This window comes from Corvus cornix, chromosome 26, assembly GCF_000738735.6.
Source record: "Corvus cornix cornix isolate S_Up_H32 chromosome 26, ASM73873v5, whole genome shotgun sequence".
In the NCBI taxonomy this organism is placed as follows: Eukaryota; Metazoa; Chordata; class Aves; order Passeriformes; family Corvidae; genus Corvus; species Corvus cornix.
The window spans coordinates 1,335,483-1,356,861 of NC_046354.1; the positions used below are offsets into that span (position 1 = coordinate 1,335,483).

At 52.4% G+C, this 21,379-nt stretch overlaps 3 protein-coding genes across 7 annotated transcripts in view; 1 reads left to right on the top strand and 2 right to left on the bottom strand.

Annotated features, from left to right (window-relative positions):
• Positions 1-1,372, bottom strand: part of LOC104692504 — a 59,478-nt gene extending 58,106 nt beyond the window's left edge. Inside the window, 2 exon segments of the mRNA XM_039565552.1 lie at positions 381-526; positions 1,230-1,372. Of these exon segments, the coding sequence (XP_039421486.1) occupies positions 381-468 (88 nt within the window). The 5' untranslated portion in view covers positions 469-526; positions 1,230-1,372.
• Positions 1,373-2,121: 749 nt separating this feature from the next.
• PFKFB2 (6-phosphofructo-2-kinase/fructose-2,6-biphosphatase 2) lies at positions 2,122-15,519 on the bottom strand. 5 transcript variants are annotated; one of them, XM_039565522.1, is made up of 16 exons: positions 15,438-15,519; positions 13,880-14,005; positions 13,694-13,790; positions 13,264-13,330; positions 13,052-13,126; positions 12,880-12,936; positions 12,299-12,423; positions 11,588-11,795; positions 11,265-11,411; positions 10,592-10,696; positions 9,834-9,963; positions 8,789-8,851; positions 8,188-8,261; positions 6,701-6,892; positions 6,099-6,161; positions 2,122-5,280 (listed from the first exon to the last, which is right to left on the bottom strand). In XM_039565522.1, the coding sequence occupies exons 2-15, from the start codon at positions 13,989-13,991 to the stop codon at positions 6,135-6,137; spliced, it is 1,479 nt and encodes a 492-aa protein (XP_039421456.1). In that variant the 5' UTR covers positions 13,992-14,005; positions 15,438-15,519; the 3' UTR covers positions 2,122-5,280; positions 6,099-6,134. The 5 variants fall into 5 exon arrangements, with proteins under 5 accessions (XP_039421456.1, XP_039421453.1, XP_039421452.1 ...); XM_039565519.1 differs by lacking the exon at positions 15,438-15,519 and adding an exon at positions 15,077-15,138; XM_039565518.1 differs by lacking the exon at positions 15,438-15,519 and adding an exon at positions 14,639-14,838.
• YOD1 (YOD1 deubiquitinase) lies at positions 15,311-19,271 on the top strand. The gene is made up of 2 exons (XM_039565529.1): positions 15,311-15,541; positions 16,145-19,271. The coding sequence occupies exons 1-2, from the start codon at positions 15,334-15,336 to the stop codon at positions 16,849-16,851; spliced, it is 915 nt and encodes a 304-aa protein (XP_039421463.1). The 5' UTR covers positions 15,311-15,333; the 3' UTR covers positions 16,852-19,271.
• Positions 19,272-21,379: the final 2,108 nt, after the last annotated feature.

Here is a 21,379-nt window from a genome sequence, read left to right on the forward strand (position 1 = left end):
CAGAAGCAAAGAGGAGAAGTGCAGCCTGTGGCTGGGGATGGCTGTGGCTGGCAGGGATCGGGAGGAGCTTCACCCCCTCCAGTCCCGCTCCTCACACCTCACCCAGCAGATTCGAGGGCTGGACACAAAATACAGATTAAGCATTTCTTCTCCCTATTTAGTATAGATTATTGCACTTTTTCAGCTGAAATAGTTTTGTATCTGCTTCCCACAGAAAGGGAAAAAAGGGCAAAGGAAGATGGATTCTGATCACAGAGATTTACAGCGTCCTTGAAAGGCAAAGGCAATGAGGAAAAGAGAAGGATCCAAGTCTTGTAAAGCCCTGGAGAAGGTTTTCCTTCAGGGGACCTTCGTTTATCCTGATGGACTCATTCACTTACTGTGGACAGTCACAATGAGAGCGGCAGTGAGGAGTGACCCAAGGACAGCAGCACAATTCCTCTGCCTCCTCAGCTCCAGGGCTGACATGTTTATTCCTGCCTGGAGATCCCACAGATGTTACCACATTCTTTTCCTGGGCCAACGTCTGTGAAGACAGCAGAAGGGTATTTAGGGGTATTTATACTCAGGGCAAGCACAGCTCATCTGCCCAGGTCTCATTTCTCCACCCCTGAGCACTTCCTACAGTCCCAGGAGGGGAGCAGGAGCAGGAGCAGGAGGTGAATTTCTTTTCTGGAAACTTAGGGGTAAAACACTTTAGTAATAAATCTCTTGGAAGTAAATTCCTAGTCAGATGAAATCCTGCTGGAGTCACCAGTTCAGTCCCCTAACAATGAATTACCCTGAGGGAGAGAGAGGCATCTAAGCAAAAAGTTCCATCAGTTCTGTGCAAACAGTATTACCTGAGTCAAGCAGTAAAGCTGACAAATCAAATTGCTTTACAAAATGGAATTTAAGGGCAATTTGCACTCACCTGGCACCCCTAGGGATCAGTAAGAGCCCTCTCTGTGTTATCCAGGGACATCATGAGCCCGAACCCTCCCAAAGCTCTGAAAGCTCCACGTGCCTGCTTTCCTCCTGGAAATGAGGGTCCCCCTCACTGCTCCCTGCCCTAAACCAAACACTCCCCATGGCTGTTTCACTCCTCTGCCTTTCTTCCGACCCTTGTCACACCTCCTGGTTTAATCTGGTTTCATTTACTGCCCTTCGTGCCTGCTGGAGTCGCACAGAAGCTCCAACCCAGGTCCCAAGAGCAGCACTCGGAGCTGCAGGGCTGGGAATTGTCTTACCTGGAGCTGTGGAGGCAGCAGATGGAGAGCCCCGGCGTGTCCAGCACTTGCAGGATGAAACAGGGACTGCTCTCCTCCAGCCCCTCGGGCTCCAGCCCCAGCCAAAGGAGGAGTTTGGAAACGCCCACACGCTCAGATATGGCCCCATGGCGAGAAGCTCCAATTCTGCAGAAAGCAGAGCTGGCCCGTTGACCCATAAATCATTAACTCCTCCCGAGCAAGAAGGAAGGAGTTTATTCCACCCACGGAACAAAACTCTACAAAACCGAGTGCAACCCAGGCAGATGTTGAAATTGTTTGGTTTTCATGTGTGGAGGTGCCAAGTCTTTGAGATAATCCTCACTGAGCTGCTCCACTGGGCAGCACCAGCACAGGGAGCTCGGGCACACTGTGGGGTGTCCTCAGCAGAGCTGCTTCAGCCCAGGGCATGCCACCAAGAGTTCATCCCCTCCGACCTCAGAACCCCTTGGCCAGCATGCAAAAAGGGGTTTCTTCAGCCAGCTCCACTTAATCCCATTAAAGCAGCAGCAGCTGGAGCTCAGCAGCACCAGAGGTCCCTGGGAGCATCACTTGGAGCTGAACACTGGAGAGGTCCAGAAGGGTTTGGTTGGAAGGGACCTTAAAGCTCAGTTCCATGGAAACCCTGGAATTCTGAACTCTAGAAGCTCCAATAAAAACATCCTTAAAACTGAGGAGAGAAGGGGAACAGCAGTAGGGTTTGAGATTCGCCCTTTTTGACTCCAATTCCCAAACCCAGGGACAGCTGCCCACCCCTGCAGCCCCTCTTCCTCTAAGCACATCCCAGAGACTCCCCGAATTCCCCACCACCTCAGGAAACCAGCACCTGGTGGAGAGTTAGAGCAAACAATGGAAAAGAACAGAGGAAATGATCTGCATTTTTTTAAGTCTCTTTATTGTAAATAAACACTGACAGATATTTATGCTCAAGTGCACAGAGCACACAACACACAGCACAAGCTGACAGACACTGCAGCGTTTTAAACCTAAAAAAAAACAATTAGAAGGCAGCAGAGCAGCAAAGTTAACAAGCAGCTGGGCAAGACCCCTGTCACCAAAGCCTACAGACAGAGCTGCAGCCTCAGAACAGCGCCCAGGAGCAGGGGCACAGCAGGGGTGGCACCGGCAGCGGGTCACCCAGAGCCCTTCAGAGGGGCACGGGGTGAGGCCTGGGGACAGCCCCCAGGGCAGGTGGCTGCTGGATGTGCTGGTGAAGGTGCCTCTCCTCCCTCAGCAGCTCCTCAGCCCCTTGGCACCCGGGCCAGGCTCTTCCCTGTCACCCAGCCGAGCTGCCGGGAAGGGGACGCCCGGCAGAGGTGACAGCTCTGAGGTCACAGCCAGTGTACACAGATCAGCCAGCCAGGCTGGGTTTAACTCTTTTGCCCCATTTTCCAGATTTTCCCACCACTGGCAGCAGAGAGGGAGCAGTTTCAGCCCAAGTGCTCCTTTTTCTCTGCAGTGACACAGAGGGACAGGTCCCACTGAAGGTGACAGCAGCCACCACCACCTTTGCTGCTGGGCACAGAGGGACAGAGAGTCAGGGGGTCACAGAAACCCCCAACCGTGGGGAAATGCTCAGGAAGGTGCCAGGCCCACATCCACACCTCCAAACCCACCTCCACCTGCCCAGCCCACGCCACTGATGCCACTGACAGCGTGAGCTGCTGCTGAGCCTGCTCCACCAAAAACATCTCAAAAACCCCATTGTGCAACGTTTGTTTATTCTGGGGTGTTTGCCCACACAGTGCCAAGGAAATCAGGTGGTTTCAAGGAAATCCCTGGCACAGGGAGCTGCCAGGAGATGCCCGCTGGCAGCACCCCAGCCCTGCACCTCGGAGGGCTCAGCAGGACCCTCAGGGCAATGATCTGCTCCCAAATCTGCTGCTGCTCTGCTCCAGACACGTTTGCTTTAAACCACAAAGCTTTTCAAGGCTAAAATGCAGGAGGAAAAAGCTTTAATCAAAGCACTGAGGCACAAACCCTGCAGAGAAGGACGAAATTCCATCCCACAGCCCAAAAAGGGACCCACTCCATGGGAATAAGGGACCCCCAGCCACTGACCCAAACTGCAAAACACCTGATTTTCAGCAGTGATAAAAAAAAGTCACGACCACCAACACATCAACAGCGACATTCACGAATCCCGGCAGGTAAAAATAGAGATTTTTGTCTCCTTACAATCATTTACTGCTCAGTGATATGAACATAATGAACTCTTCAGCGAGCCACCCCAGCATTTTGTGCGTAAACATCCTACAGTACGTTTTCCACTCCTTTTTTCCACAGAGCAGGAGGGGTTTGGTCGGAGCAGCCGGCCTGACAAGGACGGGGTTGTGCATTCAGAGCATTTTGGAGTGTGACAGCAAGCACTGCCATGGACAGGCTCTAAACCTCTTCCTTCAACATTTAATCTTTTTTTTTTTTTTCTGGTTGATTTCTAAGCATAAAAACATTTAAAAGTCAAAACCAGACAGCTGCGCCCTGGGGGGGAAAGCCAGAGGAGGAAAATTTAAAAAATTCAATTTCTCACCACCAAATTTCACCCCTCTGTGGCACAACACATTCTTCTGCTCCTCTGAAATCCTGAGGGGTCAGAATTAGTGCCTTGGTCCTATCTCAGTTTTATCAAATTACAGCTCTGGGAGTGTTTAAAACAACCAAATTCGAGCTCAAAATGCCCAGGTAAGCCTTGAACTCTGGGGTTGCTGAGCTCCTCCACAGCCAGGGCACAGTTTCCCTGCTGTGGGTATATCCAATGTTAATTCCCACATTTAAAATGAGCAACTTCTGGGGCCCAGAACTGCTCAGAGAAATCCTGGAGTCACCTGGGAACAGCAGGTCCAGAACAGCCTCCTGCTCTGCACCCAAATGTTCCTTTCTTCACCCAACCTGAGGGCCCTGCCCTTATTGCAAGAACAGCTGGAGTGGGGTGAAATGGAGTTTGGCAAAGTGCAAGTCAAGACTTGTGGGAGAGAACTGAAAATTTGGGGTTTTAAGGGATTTAAGGAAAGGACCGAAGTCAGACACAGCCACACGGAGCTGCAGCACCTGTGCCCTAAACTCTAAAACAGCTTAAAACTATGAAAGGCAGCATTGGGAACATTCACAGCTTATTCATAGGCAAGTTAAAAGCTTGTTGAGGGTCTAAAATTTGGTGTATTAAAAAGAAAACTGGTAAAAACCTTGTGCTGCCTGCAAACCCTGCCCAGGAGCGCTGCTGGTCCCAGCCACGCTCCCGTTTTCTGGGGTAAGGGATAAAACATCCCCAAAATGCAGGAAAAATGAGCGAGAGGATGAAGTTTAGGTGGGGATGAGAAGCTAAAATAGGGTTTGAGGTGGGATTTAAAGCACTGGGAGCTTCCAGAGAGGGACAGGAGGGTTTATTGCCATCTGTCCCTCACAGGAGGCACCCCGGGGGATGGATATGCTGACCTGGCAAGTGCAGGGTGTTACATCCAAGCAAAAGCCTCCCCAGGGCAAAGGAAGTGGCTCAGATTGGGGGATTCACACCAGCACTCACGGAGGGAAAGTCAAACTCTACCTGGAGCTCCCTGGACGGCTGAACAACAGAAAAAATTGTGTTTGAACTTGGAAATAACTTGGAAATGGTAATGGAGGAATAAAAGCTCGGGGATTTGGCCTGGAAATGCCTCTTCCAAAGAAAAGCTGCCTCAGTGAGTAAGAACATGATTATTTTGTCCTCCCACTGAGGTTAATTTTGGCATTTGGCCAGGAGGAAAGACGTGGGACACCATTTCAACACCCGGGAATGCGTTGGCTCACGAGCGTTAAAAGCAGCTTGGAAAAATCTCCACAATAAATATTCTCCAGCCTTGTGGACAGACATTGGAGAGAAAAGACACAGACAGGCTCTAAAAACACAGTTCAAGGCGAGTACTGGACGAGGTGGCTCGTGGCTCACTGTGCTCCAGGGATGCTCCCGTCCCAGCTGCCGGGCTCCTCCCGGCCGTGGAATTCCCAGCCGGATCCCAGGTGAAAGCAGGGACCCCTACACAGCTAAAGTGGCCATTCTCTGCAGAGAAAAGAGAAATAGGAGAGGGTAAAGCAGGAGACAGCTCAGCTCGGCACACTGAGAGGTGAGTTCCAGCTCCACGGAATTGCTCCACACGGCAGCAACCACCTGAGGATTTCCTTCATCACTTCCATCCGAGCACACAAAGACCCATTTGGCTCTTTACATCACCCTTCAACCTCCTGCCAAGCCCCCCTGAAGGGTTCTCCCATTGCAGCCTGAGCCCACACAAGCTCAGAGTGCTGGAGAAGCTCAGGAGTCAGGAGGCAGGTTGGTTACTTGGGGTTGCTCCTTTTTATTTCCCTTCTCCATGGGAAATCACACTTCCAGAGCCACCTAAGAACCCTCACAGTGACCATCTTGCATATGAACCACAGTAAATACTCAGAGTTTTGATAAAACTCCCTCCTCTGCCTCACTCAGGGCCCAAGAGACAGCAGGAACACACTCAGACAGTGGAAGTGAATGACAGACCCACGATCCAGTGGCCCCTGCAAAATCCCTGTGAGCAGCAACACCACCACACCTTGTCCTGGGCACAGCTGGGACCCTGCCCTGCTCAGCCCCAGCGTGGAGCCATCCCATGTCCTGATCCAGGGATGGAGCAAGCTGGGCTTCAAACACACTTCAGCAGCAGCCAGCACAAGCACGAGCACCAGTAAGCCCAGTAGGAGCTCCTGGATCAGCGGGCTCAGCCCCCACTGAGGCCCCCCAGTCTCAGGTTTTATCCAGCAGAAAATTCCTTCTGCTCCATGAGTTTCTCTTTGCCCAGAGTGGTTTCCATGCAACACGAATCAAGAGAAATCTGACTTACTAACCCCAAAGAGAGCACCCAAAGCTGCTTGCAGTGGTACTCAGAGGCAAGCAGTTCCCACTGGAGGCTGCAAAGGAAACAGAGAAGCACAGCAGGGCTCAAAGTGCATCTTAAAGGAGATTGAAATAGGAAAAGCAGCAAAGCAAATGAGGGAAGGAGTGAAGCAGCCCCAAAATTTCGTGTCAGCCATGGGCAGGTTTGTGTGGCAGCAGGAGGTGATACAAGGCAGGGACATCACTTGGCTGCAGTAAAAAACTGGGACAAAGAGGGTGTTTGTAACTTTTCCGGTCAGGTTTTAGCCCAGAAGCAAAATCCTACCCAGAATTAACCCCCCTGCCAAAACCCCGTGGCACTGGTGGAAACCTGCCTGTGTGGAGCCTGATTCTGAAAGAGACTGGCACCAGAATTCCAGTTGAACGGGGGGGATTTTTCTGTTTTGGGCTGGTTTCACGGGGTTTTTTTGGCTGGGGTTCTTTCCTTAATCCAATCCAGGATGGATGATCTCCATGCAGAAACAGAGACTCTGCTCAAGATCCTGGGCACGGGCTGGATTTCAGAGAGGACCACGGGGGATGGCGGGGAGGGGGAGCAGAGGGAAGGTACCACCTGGACAGGGACTTCCAGCTGTGGCTGCTCAGCCCCTTCTCGAGCTTCCAGGCATGGCAGAGGCCCCAGCAGGTTGAGGGGTTTGCTGCCCAGGCTGTGGTGCCGCGGGCGCTTTACGCTGTCGGCGCTGGCCCGCGGGGTAAAGCTGTTCCTCCTCATCCTCACAGGGCTCTGCCTGCTGGGGAGGGCGTGCTGATCCCACACAGAGGGAATCACCAGGGATGAAAAGGGGGAACCACAGTTTAAAGCCACGTCACACAGCTCCAGCATCCCTCCCGGAACGTCCCCGCATCGGGCTGCGCCTTCCCCAGCTCTGCACCGGCTTGGGAAGCAACTTAATCCACCTTGGAGACAACTGGGAAGTGCTTTTTCAGCAGTTTTACTTCCCTTTGGGATCCTTGTTTTGCTTAGGTGGCTCTGTTTGGGTTTGGTTTGGGGTTTTCTATTTTGTTTCCTATTTTTTTTTTTCCCTCTGCACGATCCATTTAGGGGGGGAAAAAAACAAACAAATAGAAAACTCTCCCTTCTTCCTCTTTCTGCCCCAAAGCAGTCGTGTTACCCCAGCAAAGCAAAGAACAGAAACAGCCTCCAAGTGGGCAGCAATGATTTCCATGCAGGGATCACAGAGAAGTTGGAAAAGTGATAAATCCCAGGGCTGTTTGGGTTGGAAGGACCTTTAAACATCACCCAATCCAACCCCATGCTGGAAACCACGAGGATCCACACAAATCACACCCGATATCCTCAGTTTGGCATTTGACAGCTCCACAAACCCTCCAGCCACAGCTGCAGGCTCCCAGTTTCCCCAGTCCCTCGGCACAAAAGAATAACCAGATCCCAGCCCAAGAGCTCTTCATAAAATACAACAAAAAGCCTAAATGTACCAAAAACACCTAAAACCAGGTGCATTCAGACTTCCTGTGAGCCAGCAGAGCAGAGCTGGTTTGTGCTCTTTAATTGGGGGCGTTAATTAGAGGCAATCACTGAGGCTTTTCCTGGCAGTCCCTTTGCAAAACAGGGTTTGCAAAAGCAAGGACCTCAAATCTCAGCAACTTGCCCGGGTTTAGCCCGGGGTTACAAGGTGGATGGTCAACAGCTATTTAAATAATGGCAGAGAGAGGATTCCAGAAAGAGAAAACTCATCGAGACAAGGAGAAAAATCCACCTTAACCCTTTTGCCAGGTCCTTTTGGAATGATCAGTAAGCATCGACAACAAGCACTGCACTGAAAACAGAGAACGAGACCTGGAGTTTAAAGTCTACGTCCGAAACTTGCCTGCTCTGCTTCCTACAACAGCTCTGAAAAACATTCACCCCCCTGGCCTGGGAAGCACTGATTCAGCCTACAATTAATTCTGCTTTTGGGGGTTATTTCTGAAGAGAATCCTTCTGCTCACTGAAAGCCACCAGCAGTTCTCGGTGTTTAACAGGGTTTGTGACTTATTTTGGAGAAGGGACAGAGCCAGAGGTGTAGCAGCAAAACTTACTGAGTTCAGGGAGGGTTTGTCCCGGTGGGTGTTCACTGCTTCCACATTCAGGGTAATTGTCTCCACTTTACAGCCTTCACCAAAGAGAAAGGGAATTTTATTTAAGCAATTTATTTAAAAAACAGCACAGAAAGTGAACAGGAATACATTTATGATTTTACTTATAAAATACAACACAGCTCATAAACGCACAGTTCACCCCACAAACAGAATTTCTCACTTCACTTTGTGGCTTTAAGCGTGAGAGCACAGCCCTGGGTTATTTGGGCTGCACAGGAAAGCCACTTTTAGCTGCCTGCAGCCCAAGCTTGGAGGCACAGCCTTCCTTACTCACAGGGAAAATCCACTTGTTTACAGGAGAGGCCAGGGCAGAACACCCTGCACCTCCACATCTGCTCCCCCAACACCCCCAACCCTCCAGAACCCTTTTCTATGTTAACCTTTTACACGTTAGCCAGGAAATAACCTGTTTATGTGTCACCAGAAGCTCTTACAGCATGGCCAGGTGCTGCCACACGTGGACACAAACCTGCCCATCACATCCCACACACAAACCAGGCCAGAAATTAAAATTAAGAATTAAAAGAAAGCAGCCATTTACCATAGGCAACAGGTGTGAGCTTGAGAATGGTGTGGAGGGGGCAGCGCAGGTAGGGCAGCTCATCTGGGACAGAGAAAGGTGTTATGGGGTCACCTGTGATGCCACAGCCCCCCTGTCCCTCCCCAGCCCCACAGCAGCAGGGATGTCCCTGCCCATCACAGAGGGGTTGGACTAAACCCTCTGAAGGGTCCCTTCAACCCAAATCATTCTAGGATTGCACAGAAATTGTTCTGGGGACGAGAGCCTGTGGATGGCACCCAGCCATTCAGCCAGGGCAGCAGTAAGCCGCAGAAAATCAAAATACAGGAGCTGGAAGGGAGAGTGGAGCCCACTGATTGCAGCCAGCCTGGAGGGCAGCTGGCTCAGGGCTCCCCAGCACTTGGCAGGGCTGGGTTAAGGGTTGGACTCAACCCTCTAAAAGGGCTTTTCCAACTCAAACAATTCCATAATTCCTGCCAGAGGAAACCTCTCCAGTGGCACACGGCTGGGAAAGCACCGCAGCAACAGCTGCCATGGGCCCACGGGAGATTCATTCAGAACTGCATTAAAAAGTTCACAAAGTTTGTTAGAAGCTTATGAACTTCACTGAAAGTTTTATTAAGCTCTAGTGCCACTCACTGGAGCTTGCAGCAGACTGGAGCCTTCCAGTCTGTGCAAGAAATCAGCATTTCCCTGGGACAGAGCACTCCTGCCAGCCCTTCTGGGCCACTGAGGCTCTTTAATTCATCAGAAAACCTTTTCTTTACATTAAAAAACAGTCCCCTACACACTCTGCAAGTGCTGCTGCTGCTGAAAACAGATCCAGAAACAGCATTGGAGCAGAAAAGCAGCAGCACATTTGTGTTTGACCCTCAGGGAGCTCCTTGCGCTGCTGCAGCGCAATGGTTAAAGCGTTGCTGAAACGTTTCCTTCCCTCCTTTTTTAAGCAGCTCCTCCCTTGTTAAAAAAAAACCCCAAGCAGTCATTACAAGCCTCCCTCCCAAAAACCCTGTGAGGGGAAGGAGGGAGAGGAGCCAGCCCCAGCACCATCCCTGTATTTTTGTACCTGCACTCTTGTCAAGAAAATAAGCCAGGAGGCACCTCATAACTGCCTGGTGGGAGATAACAAGGACGTTGCCTTGCCTTTCCAGCTCCATAATTACCGGCTCCAGGCGCTGGACTAAGTCCTGGTAGGACTGGAAAACCAAACAGGAACTTGTCAAGGGGTTGTGTAAACACGGGGTTAAAGCAGAGGTGGCAATTAGCAGCGTCACATCCAGGGAAATATCAGTTAAAGTAGCAAAATGAGGAGGCTATGGCTGATGTGGTAAAAACAGTAAAATACCCAAAAATAAAACCCACAGCAGAAGGTGAAATGCAGTGTCAGAACCCTCAGACCGTGGGAGGGATCGGATTACTGGTAACTCAATGAGTAGAGTCAGAATAAAACTCAAATAAAATAGTAAATGATTCATTTAAACAGGTTGTGAAGTAAACCCAGAATTGACTCCAGGCCACACCCACAGTAATTTCATTTCCCAGATGGTTTCTCAATGACAATTCAGGCCTGGGGTGCAGAACCCCCTCGGTGTCTGAGGGCAGCATCCAGCAAGTGGCCAAATTAATGGATTGAAAAGCATATCTGCACACCACAGCGAGGGAAATCAATAAGCATTTCCCCCAAAAGGGAATTGGGGATCCTAATGTTTTCAGTTTCTCATACAAATGGCAGAAAAAGTTAAACTGAGTCAAGTCTCTCAATCCCACACGTAAATGTTTGTTTCACTGCACTCTGTATTATTGTATTTTCTTTAGGGTCCTCACCTCCCCTCCAGGATAACGATAAAGGTACTTCTCCTGATCCCTCATGGCAAACTCATCTGGGTACTTGGCTTCGATTTCTGCGTAGGTCATTTCTTCACAGACCCCCTGAGGGAAGGAAAACTGGTTACCACAAACCTTATTTCATCAGAGGGCCAACACCACAACAGGGAGGGAAGGAAAAGCAAGAAGCTGAGACCAGGGATCCCTTTATGGCATGGAAATTTTAGGTGTCGCATCTGACCCAGCCCTGCCCCCAGTGTGGGTACCAGGGTGGTTTGAAGAGGCTGGGCTTTGGTTTTGTCTCAAAACCTGTGTTTGCCAGGGATGAAAAATGAGCCCTCACTTCCCCAGCAACCACCCTGCAATTTCCTGAGAGAATCAGAGTGGGAGCAGCAACCTTTGCCCAGCCAGGAGGGTGTGACAGATGTCTGGGATGTTCAGTGTTATCCTCCTCCTCCACACCAGCTGGACTGTCCCCAGCAAGGCCTGGCAGCTCTGAACACTCTCAGCCCTGTACCAAACCACCCCAAACCTCATCATGACAGCTGACGTCCGTGATACAAGAACATGGCTAAAAACCAACAGAAAACAGCCAATTTTATGGTGATTAACTTGGCTTTAAACACTATTCCCACCTAGAAAAGCTGAGGGTTTTAAGCAGCCTTTCACTCACAGCATCGATCTCGTTGAGGATCTTCCACTGCTCGTACAGCACCCCCAGGGACTCGGCTGTCTGGATCGTCCTCTTCAGCTGGCTCGTCCACACCTTCAGATCCACGATCTCCTGCTCCTCGATGAACTTCTTCAGCGCTTGGGAAAACTGGGGAGAAAAGCTCCGGGGAGGTTAGGAGGGGGCAGGGGGAGCCGCAGCTGCTCAGAGCATCGTTCGGGGCCGTGGTGGTCGCGGCAGGATCCGGCTGCGGGGGGGACGCGGAGCCCGGCGCTGCCCCGGCTCACACGGCACAGACCCAGCCCCGGGGGCTGCCGGGCACGTACCTGCTTCCCTCGGGCTGACAGACCAGAGTCCCCACCAATCTTGCCAACAAGGTTATATTCACTCTCACCGTGTCGGCAGAGGTAGATGGTGCGTGGCTGGACATGAATGTTCATTAGGTAATAGACGATTTTACTCTGGATGTAATCCTGGACTCTGTTGACCAGGAACCGCTGGCCCACATTGATCACTTTAATGAAGGAAAGATCTCTGGAGTCAACATAAAATAAGAACACCCACACGACTGGTTTTAAAAACGAGGCACAAGCACCTGCGGGTGTCACCCAGCTATTCCTCTGCCCCTGGCTGCTCCAGCAGGCAGGACGGGCTCTGAACTGCTGTGCTTAAAAATCCTTCCCTGGGAGCATGGGCAGGCCCTGGCACAGGGTGCCCAGAGAAGCTGTGGCTGCCCCTGGATCCCTGGAAGTGCCCAAGGCTGGGTTGGAAGGGGCTTGGAGCAGCCTGGGACAGTGGCAGGTGTCCCTGCCCACGGCTTTTAGAGATGGGCTTTTAGATCCCTTCCAACCCAAGCTATTCTGTGCTCACACTGCAGCACACAGAGAAAAATCCCTTCAAATCAAATCACTTGGGACCTGTGATTCACCTTCACACAGTCACACCTGCGGAGAGCAGAGGTGCTGGAGCATCCTGAGCCCCAGACAGCAAAGCAGCTCCAGTGCCCCAGGACAAAGTGTACCTCGGGATTTGCTTACTTGTCATTAGCATCGGGGTCCAGAGGCTGGTAGGTGACCTTGTAGCACTCGATCCTCTTCAGGAAGTCGTCCATCACGTTCTCCCGGTGCCTCTCTGGATAGTCGGGGCTGGAAACTTTCACCTCCTGCCCAACAGACAGCGGCGCTTTGTGAGAGTTAAGCAAACTCAAGTGGGAACAAAAGCAGCGATGAATAACATTATTCCCCCCTTCTGAAACAAATCCACATTGTTTAACGCTGCCTTGAGGAAAAACCTGCTCCTGGAGAGGACACAAAGGGCGACTCTTAAGGCACTGAAGTGCTTGGCCCTGACAGACACAGCTGGCTCCAAGCTCTGCCCTCCCTCCCTCGCCAGGACAGCGCTTCAAGGTCACACATTCCCCGGCTCCATTTGATTTCCACATTCTCACATAACGGCATCTCTGGCTTTTAATAAACCTGCAAATCCCAGCTGCTTATTCCCCAGGTGAAACGTGAGAGGGAGGCGTTTGCAGAGATCCCCGAGAGCTCCCGGAGCCTGTGACCTTGCACCAAGCGCCCGAGTTCCCACGGCAGCCGAGCCTGGGAAGAGCAGCACGCACCAGGATATTGGCAGCAATGACCTCTGGATCATCACAGACAGACTCCACGAAAAACACCTACGGAGAAGGCAGGGAAGCACATTTCAGAGTCAAAACTCGAGAGCTCCTGCCCCAGGGAGCTGCAATGCCCTTGGCACAGCGACTACAAATTAAACACACAACTAAGCACTACCTTGAAAGCATTTTCCTTAGCAAAATTTAAGATCAGGTCCCGTCGCTCCCGAGTCGTGTTGGTCGCGTCAAACACCTGGCAGAAGATGAGGAAGGAGCACAGAGCAAGTTTGGCTTAAGACTTTTAAACCAGCCCCAAATCAGGTCCCCAAACACCCCGGGCAGCTTTGAACTGCCCCTGTGTAGAACTGTTTTTAGTGCAGAGGATCTTACAGCTATTTGCCCACACTCCTCCAAGAGATAAGACTTCACATCTTCCAGGGCCACCAAGGCGCAGCGTCTGCGGGACAGAAATAGGGATGCTCACAGTTGACGGAAAGCATTCCCACAGCAAAGCTCCTGAGCCAGCAGGGAGGGATTCAAACACCTCCCTCCCACCCCTGCACCTTCCTAAGAGCCTCAGAGATCTTAGGGCACCTCTGTCTCTAACCTGCTCTGTGACCTGACACTCGCAGCCCCTGAGCTTTGTGCCAGCCCCAAACTCCCACGCCCATCCCTGGCAGGATCCCTGCACAGGCTGTGCTCTTCCCTCCTGCTGCCACAGGCACTCAGAGCGACTCTGCGCTCCTCAGACACGCAGCCTGCCAAGACCCGAGTGCCCCCAGCCCACCCCGGACCGACTCAGCCCCTGACAGGGACTCACTTGCGGATTTCCATGGCCTCTTTGTTGTCGTGCCTGAAGAAGTCGTAGGACTTGTAGGACTTCACCGCCTCGCGCCGATACACCCCTAAATTAAACACTTTGCACACGAGAGAGGAGGGCGTGAGGCCACGGCCCTGACAGGTGTCACAGCACAGGGCAGGGATGTCCCCACACACACCCCCCCACCTTTGGTGGGCACACCGATCCAGTTGAGATAGCGGGTGAGCTTTTTGGACATGTAGGTCTTGCCCCGCGCGGGCAGCCCGATCATCACGATCAGCGTCGGGGAGTTGGTCATGTAGGAAGCCCATGCTGCAAAAAAAGAAATACAAACACCCCAAAACAGCATCAGCGGCACTGCAGAGCAGAAAGCGAGACCCAGGCCAGCGTCACCGCATCTCCCGGTGGATAAAGCACCTCCGTGCATCCCACAACGGGCTCGCGTTGAGTCCGTGCCGTTAATGAGCTGCTGTGACCACTCTGTGGTCTCCCAGGCGTTGCTAACGAGGCGGACGGGCAGCACCGCTGCTTAATGGGGCTTTTAGCGTTAGAAGCATTTACCGCCCGGGCAGGAGCCGTCAAGGGCGAACGAAAGATGTTTTTAACAAAACGATCACGTTCTCTCAGCAAACAGCCGGAGAAAGCTCCGAAAACGCCCGCGGAGAGGCAGATTTGGGGGGAAAAGCACGAGATGGGGATGGATGCAGCAGCCGGGAGGCTGGAGGCGGGCGGGACAGCGTAACCCCAGGGAGGGAACAGCCAGGGCAGGCAGCAGGACCGGCATCCCCGCCCGGAGCGCGTCCCGCGCGGGATGGACGCGGCTCCGGGGCAAACGCGCGCTTCTCCCCCCGCCGCCCGATCCCCCGCCGCTACCGACTTCATTTAAGGACACGAAACGCGCATCCTGCCCCGCATCATCCACCCCCCGGGGCCGCCGTTACTCACAGCACTGCTTCTCGCCGGCCCTGCCCCGCGGGGCCCCGGCGCAGCCCCGCGGCGCCGCCGACATGGCTGCGCGCCGCCGCTCCGCGCCTCGCCGCATGCAAATCGCATGCAAATGCAGGGGGGAGGTCGCAGCCGGCGGAGCGGGGACGGACACCGGGCCCCGGGCCCCGCACGCGCGGGAAAAGGGGCGCGGCGGGCGGGAGGGCGGGCGCGCGTCAGGCGCGCGGGGGCGCGCGCTACATGCAAATGAACCGGGCGGCGGTGGGCGGGGCGAGAGGGGGACCGGGGATGAGAGGGGAGCGGAGCTCGCGCCTCCATGCAAATTCAGGCGGGCTATGCAAATGAGATGGGCGGGGCTCGACGGGGAAGGGAGGGGACCGGAGCCCGCCCCGGCAGCTCGCGTTATGCAAAGGACTGGCAGGGGGTGTCCGGTCGTACGCAAATTAGACGGGCGGTATCCCCTTCTTTATGCAAATCAGACGCCCGGCGTGCTGTACGAACGGCGCGGGCGCGGGGGCCCGGCTCTATGCAAATGAGGCCATGCAAATAAACCGGCGCCGCGCGCGCTCCGCCCCCCGCCCCGGGCCGCGCTCTGATTGGCCGCGCGCCGCGGTGACGCCGCGTGCTCTCGCGAGAGCGGGGCGGGCGCGGGCCGGAAGCGGAAGCGCGGCGGCGGCGCGGCGGCGGCCCCGAGGATGCTGCGGCTGCGCTGCAAGGCCCGGAGCGGCTCGCACGCGCTGCCGGGGCTGTCGCCGCACTCCCGCCTCCGCGACATGCAGGCCGCGCTCGCCGCGCTCACCGGCGTGCCCGCGCCCGCACAGCGCCTCCTGCACGGCTTCCCGCCGCGCAGCCTCGACCTCAGCGACGGCGAGCGGCGGCTCGGCGAGCTCGGCATCCACTCGGGTGAGGGCCCGGCGCGGGGAGGGGGAGGGCGGGGGGCGGCGCTTTGCGGGCTCTGCTGCCCCGCCGGCTGCTGTTACGTTAATTAAAGAGGCCGTGGCACACACGCCCCTCGTCAGCCGGCGGTCGGGCCGGTTTCTGGTCCCGGGGGAGGCGTCACCGCCCGGCTCGGCGGCGCTTCCTGCTCGCTGCGAGTGCCGGTGGTGCTTTGGCCGCGTCCCGGGGCTCCGGAGGCAGAAGCGAGCGGGGCTGGAGGGGACAGGGACGGCGCCGCGCCAGGTGAGTCCCGCGGGCCGTTGTGGTGCCAGCGGCTGTTGGCTGGGGCTGTGTCCCAGCAGGATACCGAGATGGGGGAAACGGGAGGAGCTGTCCGAGGCCGGGTTGGACGGGGCTTGGAACACCCTGGGGTACTGGAAGGTGTCCCTACGCGTGGCAGGGGTGGGACTGGGTGATGTTTAAGACCCCGAGCCATTCCATGATTCCATGATTGTCCTCTGTGATCCTCAGCAGTGACAGCACAGCCGTGTTGTTGTGTTGTAGGAGCAGCAGCAGCTTTTAAGTACCCGCTTTATGTCCCTCTCACCTCTCCCTCCTCCTTTCTGGCAGGCGACACTCTCATAGTCGAAGAGGACACATCCAAACCCGAGCCCGACTCGCCTGTGGTCACCAAAAAAACAATGTCCCACCCTGTCAGGGAAGCTGTGCCTGTGCTGGCCAGGAGGGTTGTGCCAGCAGACAATTCCTGCCTGTTCACCAGCGTGTCCTACGTGGTGGAGGGCGGCGTGTACGACCCCGGCTGCGCCCCCGAGATGCGCAGCCTCATCGCCCAGATCGTGGCCAGCGACCCCGAGTCCTACTGCGAGGCCGTCCTGGGCAAAACCAACAGGGAATACTGTGACTGGATCAGGAGGGAGGAGACCTGGGGAGGAGCCATCGAAGTGTCCATCCTGTCCAAGTTCTACCAGTGCGAGATCTGCGTGGTGGACACGCAGACCGTGCGCATCGACCGCTTCGGGGAGGACGCCGGCTACGCCAAGCGCGTGCTGCTCATCTACGACGGCATCCACTACGACCCCCTGGAGCGCCGCGTCCCCGCCTCGGACATTCCCCCCCAGACCATCTTCTCCACCAGCGATGACGTGGTGCTGGCGCAAGCCCTGGAGCTGGCGGACGAGGCCAGGAGGAAGAGGCAGTTCACGGATGTGAATCACTTCACCCTGCGCTGCATGGTGTGCCAGAAGGGACTCACGGGGCAGCTGGAGGCCAGGGAGCACGCCAAGGAGACTGGACACACCAACTTCGGGGAGGTGTGAGCTCAGCATGAGGAGGGTGCCATCGACTACCTCACCGCTCCGGAATCAAATTCTGGAGTCCCAGATAAGCTGTTTGTAATCATAAAATTCCGTTCACAGAGCTTGAAAAGCGAATTAACTTAATGGTGGCCAACGCACAGGTTTGGGAATAGGGGACTGGGAGTAGGGATGCTAAGGGATGGCACTTGAGCTGGTGGTGGACAGTGGCAGCCACACCTTGAGTTCATAACCTGCTCTGTGTGTGTGTGTGTGTGTGTGTGTGTGTGATCTGAGCAGACAGACACAACCAGGCTTGTCCAACCCACCTCTGAGGTGCTGAATGAATGTCTCTGGACGATTTCAGGGTAATTCAGGGGATGCAAGGCTTTGGGACACACACACATCAGCACCACTTACACTGGGAATTAGGCTCTGCACACAGGAGCAGCTCTCAGAGGGGAAACTGCTCGTGTGGTGCATGATTTGTAATGGAAAGATCAAGTACAATAGCAAAATACAATTTGTAGTGGAAAGAGGATCTCTGAGCTGCCCTGTACCATCAGGAATAGACTGTGTAGTTTGTGTGGAGACAACTTTAGGGAGAGAAATGGCCTCTAAGCTTTAAGGTAGCCTTTAAATTAATGAGTAGATGGATAAGTGTTGAATAAAACTTATTAATCCTCCGTAGGTAGTTTTTAGTTGCTTGAAAAATAACTCTCAACCCCCTGGTGTTTACACTGCATCAGAGCATAGGCATGTTTCCTGGAGTACTTGGGATTCTTCTTCATAAGAGCATTGGAAATTCCTGCAAGAGGGAAGTGAGTAGTTAGGGAAGTGACTTAATTTGCATCTGTTAAATACATTGAATACTTTACTTGAGTAGAGCCAATCACGGCCATGGTGTCACTAAGCTGTTCCAGTTTCCAAATACTGTAAATGAGCACTTTAAGGTTGAGTTCTCACTCTTTGCTGGTAAAAAGTTTTGCCCTCTGAAGGCCAGAGCCAGAAGGGAGGCTTGAAATTTCATCTGCTTTCTGCCTTAATGTGTTTGATTTGTCACCGGTGACTGTGGAGTAGCGAGACTTTCATTGTGATAATGAAGGGTGCAGCTGAATATTCAGAACAAAATAAGCTGGGTGAAGTGCCCCACTCCTTGGACTGTTCAGAATCAGGGAAGATGAAATTGGTTTGATGGGATATCTTACCTCACAGTGGGGCTGTGAAGCTTAACAGCAAGTGCTTTCGAGGGCTTTTAAAAGGTGCTGTAAAGGTGCATATTACTGAAGGGGATTTATGGGGTGTTTTTTTTTTTCTTTGAAATGCCTGCAACACATCCTTGTTTCTTGAATTTTAAAATATCCTTTGCCTGCCATTCTTGTGTTACTGTTTTGAGTGACCTTCCTTGCACTTTTAGAAGGGGAGCAAGAACGAGCATCTTTGGACTGAGGCAGAAATAAACCCCCTTTCCACGTGGAACCTAAAATCCAGTTTGAAAGGCCTCTGTTCCCTAAGGCACCTGATCAAACCGGTGCAGCAACACCACCTTTTCTGCAAAAATCACATTTCAGGTTCTCAGCGGAAGCTCCCACTTGGATCTTGAAATGCAGAAGGGTTTTACTGAAGAAGGAACATAATTACAGAAGTGCTTTGCTGAATTAAGGCATGAATAATTAAACAGAAAGCCTAGAATCGCCAAGAGCACTATGGACCAGGTTTGTTTTTAATTCAGTATTAAAATACACATGAGCACTGTTGGGAGTTTCCTACAGAAAGCCATTTAGCTTCCAGTGTTAAACCCCGCTCTGCTTTTAGCCTCTCATTAGGAAAAGAAGATAAAAACCCCCAAAACCCAGCATTAAACCCAGCCCTGTAGAAGCTGACGCTTAAAAACCTCCAGAAATACCTGACAGTTCAAAGGAACTTGAAGATTACACTGTGTTATAACTACTTGAGCTGAAGTACTGGCTAGGAATGAGACCAAGAGACTGTCGAGCCCCAGGTGTGCTCTCGGCTTTCCCAGGGAAGCAGGGACGTGCCTGGGACAAGGAGCTGATCCTCACCCTTTGCCATCTGTCACATGGACACAATACCTACCTCAGAGAGGTGCGCAAGGTGTCTTTGAAACACAAGTGGAAGATCCATATTTATTGTCTGCCTTGACTTTGGGGAGCAACCCTTAGATTTTAGCTTTGTGTCCTGGATGGATTTCTCAAAGTGTGTAAAACCTTTTTTTTTTTTTTTTTTTTTTTTTGGTATTTCTCAGTTGCAGTATTTGAAAAAAAAAAAAAAGAGCTTTATTTAATCCAGAGTGTTGAGCTTTGCTGGATCATGTTTGCATTGGGAATCTGCTAACAGAGAATCAGTTCCGTTGGAGGGAGGCGCGTCACTATCACTGCTTGGATGTTTTCTTCTGTTGCCTAGAAAATAAAATCTCTTTGGTTTAAAAAAAAAAAAAAAATTACCTGTAATTTGTGGTTGTAAAAGAACAAGTCATCTTTGGCACTGACTGTGAGAAAAACTTCTCCTTGTTCTCTTAAACTTTCCCGAACAAAAAGTATCTACATTGTTTAAAATGTAAAGTCTGGATAGATTTAAATTACAGCTCCTTTTCTTTTTACAAATTATTCTTAGGGGTTTTTTTTAGTACTTTTTAACCAGGATTTTCCTGCCCTTAGTGACACAGTCAGGGAATTATCACAAAAATGACATCCTTTAGTGGTGGGATGAATTCTGAATATCAGAATGGGACAAGATGAGCTTCAAGGTCCTTTCCAGCCCAAACCATTCTGGGATTCTACGAAATATGATACCTGAGATATCAGGACTGTAAAGAGAGTTTTACATCCCTGCAGAATCTATTATGCATTGAAATATATAAATCATTAAACAGACTTTATGAATATTTGGGTCCAGTATTACAAAGATCTACTCCGTGGATGCAATAGACTGAAAGACCAGTCTGGGGAGAAAATCAGTAGTAACTGGAATTTCTGAAGGACAAACCTAATTCCTAAGTTCTGGGTGAATCCTATCAAAAGAGCAGTTTCTGGGGAGAGCACTGAGGAAAGGAACATCTTGTTCCGTGGTACATCTAAAATCAGCACCTTTCCCTGAGCACAGTCCCAGCAGGGGCCACTTGTGACAGGTTGGGGACAGTCCCCTGTAGCCATCCTGCTCTCCTGGAGACTTGGAGAACATCCCAGCACTGGAACTGGGATCTGTTCTGGGGCAACCAACCCCCTGTGAAACTGAAACCTCTCTGACCCGGCAGTGCTGCCTCTTTGCCCTTCTCCACGTGGGAGGGGACAGGGCTGAGTGAAGAGAGAGCAGAAGTTCTGTGCTGCTGTGCCCCGTGCTGGGGGAGCTTCTGAGAAATCAGACCGACACACGAGTGCTGAATCATCCGTGTTTGGCTGATTTCGCTGCAGAACCCGCCCATGGGCCAGCCCTGGGAACCTCTCCCTGGCAAGGAAACTCTCCAGAAGAGGAACTAAAAGTAGTCAGCTTGCTGTTTTGAAAATTGCTGCTGCCACACAATTAAATGTCTGCCTGCATTTTACATCAAACTGCATCCAGCTCTAAGACTGCCGTCAGGCTTGCTCTGAAAAAAAATCCTTCAAGTTGGGTGAAATCACTCCTGCTGTTTCACCTGTCTGAGCACCAGATGTTTCCTGGAGCAGGAATACAACAGAGGAGCTAACAAAATCAGGTTGTCCAGGATTGCAGTGCCCTTGTCTTTTATTTTTAATTAAAGTCTTGAGGAAAGTGTTGGGGAGAAGAGCTTGAGAGCTTGAGAGCTGCCTTCTCATCTCTGGTGTTAATGGTAACCAAGCTATGGGAACACCTCATGTCCCTTCTCTGGCTCTTTTCTGTAAAGCAGAGATAACAAACAGAGCTCCTTGGCCATAGGAAGGTTTAATGACTGCTGTGCAACAGGAGGCATTAACTACGTGGTGCTTTCCATAACTGATTTGTCAGCACCCAGGCTGTACCTGCAATTTGGGCGAAGGAAAGTGCCCAAGAGTTCCACAGAGTCAAATAAACATCCTTACCTTGACAGGAATCTTATCAGTGACGCCATGTGGATGCTTCTCCTTCAGGGCCAGGCCTGAGTCACTTGTGCCCTCGTATTTAGGAACAGGGTGAGGCACAGCAGGGCTGTGAACCTGCCAAAGTCCTTCCAGGGCACTGGGAAGTTCTCTCTGCATCATTTGACTCCTCACATACCCTTCGTGCCATCTGTGTGAAATCACACCTTGTTTTGGGTTGGATCTATTTGTATTTGTTAGAGGGAGAGGAATGTGGAGAAAGAACAGGTTCTTTCTGGGCTTCTGATTCGGAGCAGCTCAAGATTTCTCCTGATGGATCATGACACCTTCCTGACCCACACAGGGCTGCAGGCAGCCAGCTCTGCCTGTTCTACTGCCCAGATTGGAGTCCTGGTGCTGTCAGGACATCCCTGCCCTGTGCTGGTGCTCACTCACACCCTGCTGGCACTGCAATAACAAAATAACCCCAGCTTTGGTTTCCTCCCTCTCTCAGAGCAGCC

What these genes read in the sequence shown, in the direction of transcription:
- PFKFB2 (XM_039565518.1), bottom strand. Translation starts at nt 14,735, where the DNA reads ATGCGGCGAGGCGCGGAGCGGCGGCGCGCAGCCATGTCGGCGGCGCCG. An exon ending in TGTCAGCCCGAGGGAAGCAG is followed by an intron (nt 11,412 to 11,587) that starts GTACGTGCCCGG and finishes TTTTCTCCCCAG; the next exon opens with TTTTCCCAAGCGCTGAAGAA. An exon ending in TTTTCTTGACAAGAGTGCAG is followed by an intron (nt 8,852 to 9,833) that starts GTACAAAAATAC and finishes TCTCTGTCCCAG; the next exon opens with ATGAGCTGCCCTACCTGCGC.
- YOD1 (XM_039565529.1), top strand. Translation starts at nt 15,334, where the DNA reads ATGCTGCGGCTGCGCTGCAAGGCCCGGAGCGGCTCGCACGCGCTGCCG. An exon ending in CGAGCTCGGCATCCACTCGG is followed by an intron (nt 15,542 to 16,144) that starts GTGAGGGCCCGG and finishes CCTTTCTGGCAG; the next exon opens with GCGACACTCTCATAGTCGAA.